The sequence below is a fragment of the Crotalus tigris genome, unplaced genomic scaffold (genome assembly GCF_016545835.1).
Source record: "Crotalus tigris isolate CLP2741 ecotype Arizona unplaced genomic scaffold, ASM1654583v1 scf7180000024443.78462, whole genome shotgun sequence".
NCBI classification, from domain to species: domain Eukaryota; kingdom Metazoa; phylum Chordata; class Lepidosauria; order Squamata; family Viperidae; genus Crotalus; species Crotalus tigris.
The window spans coordinates 46540-54269 of NW_024100612.1; the positions used below are offsets into that span (position 1 = coordinate 46540).

Here is a 7730-nt window from a genome sequence, read left to right on the forward strand (position 1 = left end):
CAGTCCCTTGTCATCTCTGGGGCATTCCCCGGCGGGCCAACGCTGCTTGCTTGCTCACTTCCTGCCCTGTCACTTCCAAACGCCATGTGTTTGCTACTCTGGTGGGACAATTGTGCGCATGCCCACAGAGAGGGCTCTGAGTGCCACCTCTGGCATGCGTGTCATAGGTTTGCCACTACTGGGCTAGATATACCTAGTTCCCTTAACCATTCATCATACAGTTTAGCCTCCAAACCCTTTAACATTTGTGTTGCTGTTCTCTGCACTCTTTCTAAGTCTCAGCATCTTTTTTGTTTTGTGGTGACCAAAACTAGATGCAATATTCCAAGCATGGCCTTACTAATGCAGTACAAAGCGGTAGAACCAATGGCACGCATGCCAGAGGCGGCACTCACTTTTTGTGAACTTGATGATACCGCTCTGTTGATGCAGCCCAGGACTATATTGGCTTTTTTATTGTTGCTGGGTGATACTTAAATGATGATCCACTAGGACACCTAGATACCTCTCATAGTTACTACTGTTGAGCCAGGTACAACCTATTCTATACCCATGCATTTGATTTTTTTCCTGCCTCGTTGCAGGACCTTACTTTTCCCATCACTGAACTGCATTTTGTTAGCTAGGGTGCAGTGCTCAAGTCTGTCAAATTTTATATCACTTCATGTTTATTACTTTTGAGGTGAGATTTTTTTTTCATTAGGGATATGCAAGCCTTTTTGTATAAATCAGGCATCCCATACCCAGATCAAGGTATGTTTTGCCATTGAAGAAATCCAAAAAAATGAATGATGTCTGGTCCCAGGCCCAGAGTCTGTTGTAACAGAGGTATTTTAGGGTGGGAGGGAAGAAAAGCTAGCTATGTAGAGATGGGGAGGAGGGGAAAAACATATGTTATACCAGCATTGCCCTATTTATCCCTTAATTTTTTTTGATTGAAACCTATTTCCACCCATTTTGCTTAAGTGAGACTGTGTCCTCTCTAGAATGGTCCAGGTAAGCTTCAAGGCACAATGGATTTGCATTGTGCATCAAGCAAAACACTTTTATTTTTTTGCTTTTTGAAGATTGGAACCACATCAGCTCTTTGATTCATACATCAGAAACCAGCACTTTGGATTCAAAGGCAAAAAGATAGTTGAAAGCATGTATAGGTGTGCATGTAATACCAGTTTGCAACTTTTTGAAACAGGTCTTTTATCAAGATCATGCAGTTGCTTTGAGTTCTTGGGAAAATATGCATTTGGTTTAACAATTTGCTGACATGTACTAACATGTACATCCCTGTATGATCCTAAGTACCCCATTTGAACTGAAATTACTTCACATCTTTTTAATAAGTGTGTGGGGGTGTTTTAATCTTTTGACAAATAACTTCTCCCTCTGCATAATGCACAGTTCAGAAATATTGCTTGGGCAGAAGTAGACCAATTTCCTTTCCATCTATCCTTTTTTGTTCTGTTTTATCTGCCATCAATCATTTAAATCTAATGACTATGTGTTGGGCTCTTATTCCTTCTCTCCAAAATGTATATACTAACATTGAAAATTTAGCTGCTTAAGATTTATTTGATAATCAAATGATTCTAAACTACTGAAAACATTAGGATTAAAAAAAATGTATTCTCAATAAACAGAACGATCTGAAACTGGCAATCTGTTATCTAAAACAAGAACAAGAGCAATTGAAATCCAGGATTACAGAGTCTCCAGAGAAACTCACTAATTGCAGGGAACGGATGAAGCAGACACAGCAGAAGATTAAAAAAGACAAGGTGAATCTTAATATTAAAGGCATTTTAATTGCCTTATCATAGCAATTAAAATTGATAAAATCAATATTTGTCAGATTTGTCTCCCATAGCTTCAGCTTCTGTGGTTTCCTAAAATTAAGTTCATAAGAATATACATTTTTCAAAATTAATACAATTAACTGTATCTTACATATATATTGTAATAATGAAAGCCAGTAAAAAAATTGTATCAGAACTGCAAAATTTGACAACTGCCTCAACTTTGTTCTACTTTTTCTATGTCTACAGAAATATTTAAATTCATGTCCTCCCAGTCACTCAGCTGTACTTCAGGATTAGTATTGTTCCCTAACCATGGTTCCATAGTATTTAGCTCTTCATTACTTGAATCAATTTATTTCCAGCTCAGATAACCCCATCAAAGGAACTATTGTGAAGACAGATTTGCAGCAGTAATGCCACAGGCTGGAAGCAGTCTGTTCTCTATTGCCAAGATCTCATATGTCCTGACTCCTAGGCTCTTTCCTCTTTTTGAGGTTAAGCACTAGAGTGCCGCACCACTGTTTCACCAAATTTTAAAAATTGAGGGCAAGTGTAATTTTTTTCTTCTTTCCAGTGAATGGTTGAGGTTTTTTTGTTTTTAATCTCTCTAGTATTTGTGGAGCATAATAAAAGTTTATCATTCTTATGATATAAAAAGAGTAAATAGATACACTATATAGATACACAGATATTTCTTTTAGCTCATAAATATACTTAGCTCCTTACCTTCATCAATTGTTAGTTTCACCCAGATGAGTAGAGCCTAATATAGTGCCAACTAGTTTGCCTATTGTTAATCAGCAGCAAATTTGCAGCTAATTTAAAACAAAATTTATAAGTCAAACAACTAAGGCAGATACAATGCACAGATGAACAGTTTGCACACCAGATCTGAGAGAAATACAGAATAGGTGAAATCTTGCCTTAAAGGCAGTGTGCAGCCAATTCCAGTTAAAATGGAAAATACAGAAGTAAATAATCCAATTTAGAATTGTAATTGTAAAAGTCAAGGATAGAGCTAGAAGGTGGGATGCCACTGATAGGTATCTCTAGGAAAAAGTGAGGTACTAACTGAGAAGAAAGTTGTTATATCATGGAGTAAAATAATGGCCTGCCCTGGAGGCAGAGGTGTATCTTGTGCAGCACAGAAATGTTAATGAATCTATAGAGAAAAACACAGGAAAAATGTTTTGGTTTTTTCCCCTGGAGCATTTTTATCCTAACCAAATTGAAAAAAAGGATTATAAAATATCAATGATTGAGATGTGAAACATTGTTTGGTATCTGAAAATTCATTATATCAAATGTAAGATAATCTGTAACACAGTAGAAAACTTTAAATTACAAAATAAAAGATTGAAAGAAAGGAATTGCTGATAGCAATAGTACTTCAGATTTAGAACACAAGACTGATTAGACAGTTTCATGTGGCTATAGGTATATTATAAACGTTGCAGCTCCACCCATACCAATCTCCTCGATTCTGATTTTTTTATTATAAAGCAAGAAGTAATTGAGAAGTATGAAGCTTATAGAGACTTGGTAGAGATGTTTCCATCATGTCAACTGGAGGTCCAATTGTACCGAAAGAAAATGCAAACACAAGGAGTAAATATGGATAAGCTATCAAATATATTGGCCCAGGTTTGTGCTATTCAAATATAATATCTATTGAACTTGTTGATAAAATATTTTGAGGTAATTCTTGGTAGAATGTAGTCTGAAATAAATCATGGATTCAGCACAACATTAGCAGAGAGTTCATAAAAGAAACATTTTTTGCTTCATACATACATACCCACAGATACACACATATTCTTTACTGAAGTTTGCCAAGTTCCTCTTCAAATTAGAAAAAAAGTAATGGAAACCCATTACCTAGCCCCATTTTTCTTAATTTATATTAAATTTGAACTGGGAAAATTATATTCCTGTGGGAAATGGATTGGAAGGCAAAATCATATTTAAGATACATTGAGGCAGAGTAAGATTTTGTAAGGTTCTGCCTCGACTACTCCCAAGAAAGCGGAACTCTTGAAACAGGCATTGTTTCAAAAGGAACCTTTATTGAGAGATAGTGATAGCAAGAGAGCAAAGCAAGATCTAAAGTTTTCCTGTGTTAATTGCTACATTAAAACTTTTGTTTCACAAAACCCCACCCCAGAGCCCAACTGCCCAGTTTGCGTCCAGCCAATCCACAGATGCGAAGTTGTTATGGGAACCAGAGCTGATAAGTGGTGGTTCCCAGGCGCTTCACCAGATTTCACAACGGGCTGGAGATAAGGCATATGGACCCTGGCACATTCCATTCTCCTTTTCACACCCAAAGATACACATCAAAGTTGAAGAACAAAGTAGAGGAAGTACAGCCACAAACCCCCCTCCCAGCAGAGGAAAGCCTCCCCCCTCCCACTAGAATGGCAGAGCCCCAAAAAGAACCATTGAAGGGGTTTCTGACAGATTTTGCCTGAGACCCCCAGTTTTACTAGCAGCAACTCATGCAAGCAAACTCCTAGCAAGTTTTCTACGTTGCCATGAATTTTCATATTGCATAAATAGCTCATTTAATGTCAAGCCAATCTGGTATGAGCAGAATAGCACATTTCTTTAAGAACCCATAATAGAAAAACTCTAAAAAAAAATTGAAAATCAGTCTTTGAAACCTTGGGAAAACAGTAGCGTATATCTCTGTTTAGTCTATTTTTTTCTCTTTGCAAGAATATTATGTAAATATTACACCTCTTTCAAAAGCTTTTCTTGCAAAATAAACTGGTTTACTAAATGTGGCTTGCTCAGATGTTGCATTTGTTTAGCTCTTGTTTAGCATTTGAAGTATTTTCGCTAATTAGTGATGTGTCTGCTACTTGCATTCTAAAACTTGTTTTTCAGATCAGAACGTTAGAAGATCAGATTGAGAATAGCACAAGTGGATTCAAGAATGCTAAGACGGAGGAAATGTCATTGAAGAGATTAGTCACAGTTAAACGTGAAAAACTTGCTGCTGTTGAAATCAAACTTAAAAAGATATATGAGAATACTGAACTGCAGAAACAGGCAATAACTGAGTATGAATATTGTTAGATTGTTGTTTAATTCTGCTTATTTTGCTAGCATCTTGGATGCAATTCAAAATTAGCAATCTGAAAAAAAATACTAAAATATACTGCTTTCTGGAAAATAGGTATATTCTTGAAGATACACCTTTCAATATAGTTGAACTTCATGCTGCTTTTCTGTCCTTTAGCTCCCTGGTAAAAGTAACTAATAATGGCAACGACTTTAGTAAAATCTATTTGTCATTTCCGAATCATTCCCAATTCCACTGTAATTTTTCTTATTATCAAAAACCTCAAAATTAGGATTTGGATCCCAAAGGAATGCAAGCAAATGGAAAATTATCCTTGATCCTAGATAGTTTTGTCATTAATGCACATGACAATATTTACAACAGAAGATAGTACTGTATTCAGATAACATTCCTAAGAAACTAAAAAGCTATCCTTTATTGCCATTGATACTTCAAGGAGTTGATAGTAAGATATGGATTTGTTGTGCAGAAATATTTGGTACCGTTCTCTTTTTTTTCTTCCACTCACCCTACTATACAGAGTGAAGTGGAAGGAACTTGGACCATTTTCCAGTCCTGTCTGCTTTTGAGAATTAGGGCTGGTTAATGTTTCCCTATCCCAAATTTCATAGAAGAAATGGAACTTATTAGGAATGCCTTCAACCATTAGGATCCCAGTTTTTTAATCTTTATGACCCACTTTTTTCTGCATGAAAAGATTAATTAAATCTTAATTTGCGGATGGTGCCTTTAAATAGTAAAAATATTATTTTCTAGATACTGCAATAAATTTCAAGAGAAGAGAGGAGCTGTCTGTGAAAAACTGACAGCAACAGACACCGAAATCATGCAACTCAAAGGTGTCATTCAACAGCTCAGTGACAATGTTGGGAAAGAGAAGGTGAAAGAGAAGGTGAGTGAGTGCAGCAGATGCTCATGCTGATGTTGCTTTTGTTAAAGCTCCTTCAGGCATGATATCCAACCTGCTAATGTCATCTGCAGGGCGGAAAGCCTTTATGCATAGGGCTGTATATTCATTGGCTTCACTCTCTGCAGACATCGAGACTGAGCATGCCAATCCTTCCAGGGGGCAGGTATCATCTTAGTAACATTGGCCGGCCTTATCCGGGCATTCATTTGCTGAGCGCTTAGCATAGCATAATACCCGAATGGCTGGTGTTTTTAAGGTTTCACAATCTATGTAAAGCCAGCCCTTAAATGGCTCTAGAACAAAGATAAAAAAAGTGTTGCACAAGACTTCATGTTGCACCAGCATTCCATTTCTTTGCCCTGGAGGCACAGATAAAATAGATAGGAGTCAAATACTTGGGGCACAGTTCTTTTTGCATTTTTTATGTAGCTGGGAAAGTTTGAAGGGAGCAAATATGTGCAGTATGACTTGGAATTGCTTAACAAACCCATTTTGCCACTTAAAACTCTTTGGTAGCCCCTAGCCAAAACGTACCCTGGGTATGGTTGTCCTTGATAAGGTTGAACTCTTAAGCCTAAAGAAATTAAACAACTTGGCTCTTGAGAAATTGTAAGGATAAGAACATTTCATCCCAAATGTTTTTTAAAAAAATAAAAGAGGTTTGATAGGATTAGCAAATGTCTTTTCTTTCTTAAAAATGAAAAATACATCACTTAAAGGAATGTATATACAGATCTCATGTCTCTTATAAAAAAATAATGTTTGCTGATCTTTTCTTCTGCCTCTTTAAGGAGATCTACCTCAGCTTGAGGGTTGGCTTGGAGAAATACCATGAAAGTCTGACCAGGACAGTGAACAGCTACGTATCATCCAGAGAAGAAAAAATTGCTCAATTAACTGGACTTTTTTGATATCATAATTCTAATTATTTTACATCATTTTCTTGTTCTAAAAATATGGAGTAGTCTGCTAATTGCAAGAACTGTAGAGCTTACAAATCTTTGTTGAAAAAGTGTCAAATGACTATTTTCTGCTTTCCATTATGTTAATATTTTTAACTGAATAGAATTGAGAGATGCAAACTTGAATTTACTTTCATCAGATAACAATAGTAACTTACAAATGGACATATATTTGTAAATTTTCTTTAGTCATAAAGATTTGTGAATATAAAATTTATAAACCATAACCCAACATTTTCTCTGTTAAATTGGTTCTTTTTAATCACATTGTAAAATATCACTTGAATTTTCAGCAACAAATATTGGCCATTTACTTTTTTAAAATCTTAGATCTTATGCATACTATTATAGATAGTTTCTGTAGTACCAATTATTTTAACAGCCCAAATCTCAGAAGATTACCAAGATACTGATCTATAAGGTACTGACCTCCTTGCAGGAAATCTTGTAAACATTTGAGTGAGCACACCATGCTTTACTAAGAATTTATAGTCTTGTTATTTGGGGTCCTATGAACGTCCTCTGAATGACTTGCACGAGACAGGGTGCTTACTAGCATCATGTTTCTGATTGTGGGCTTACATATGATGATTTAGAATTCTGCTAAAAAGAAAAAAAATAAGAATTACTAACCTACATGTTTCATTTTTCTACATAATAAAATCCAAATGTGATAATCTTGTTGTGATGCATTAATGGTAATGTGTTTATAAGAAGCATAATATGGATAAAATTTTCTTTAAAAATTGTTAATTGTATCTAAAGGAATCTTTAGTTCAATATTAATTGGCAACCCCAAATTCAGTATGTTGTGTGCTCATGGCTACTTTCCTTCATGACCAGAAGCAAGCTCGCCTGACCAATAACCAACCAAGACACAGTGAAGGCCTTTTGTTTCGTTTATTACAATAAGTGGGGAAAGACGCTATCAAAGCTTGGTTTTGTTTCAACCCAAAATATTCCCTTCTTTATAC

At 35.8% G+C, this 7730-nt stretch overlaps 1 protein-coding gene across 1 annotated transcript in view; it reads left to right on the forward strand.

The window, feature by feature from the left end:
• The window catches only part of LOC120302981 (kinetochore protein Nuf2-like), a gene marked incomplete at its 5' end in the record, with an annotated part of 29341 nt that extends 21908 nt beyond the window's left edge, over positions 1 to 7433 (forward strand). The window contains 5 exons of the mRNA XM_039332034.1: positions 1638 to 1775; positions 3300 to 3440; positions 4686 to 4861; positions 5641 to 5776; positions 6586 to 7433. Of these exons, the coding sequence (XP_039187968.1) occupies positions 1638 to 1775; positions 3300 to 3440; positions 4686 to 4861; positions 5641 to 5776; positions 6586 to 6705 (711 nt within the window). The remainder of the gene's footprint in view (positions 1 to 1637; positions 1776 to 3299; positions 3441 to 4685; positions 4862 to 5640; positions 5777 to 6585) is intronic.
• Positions 7434 to 7730: the final 297 nt, after the last annotated feature.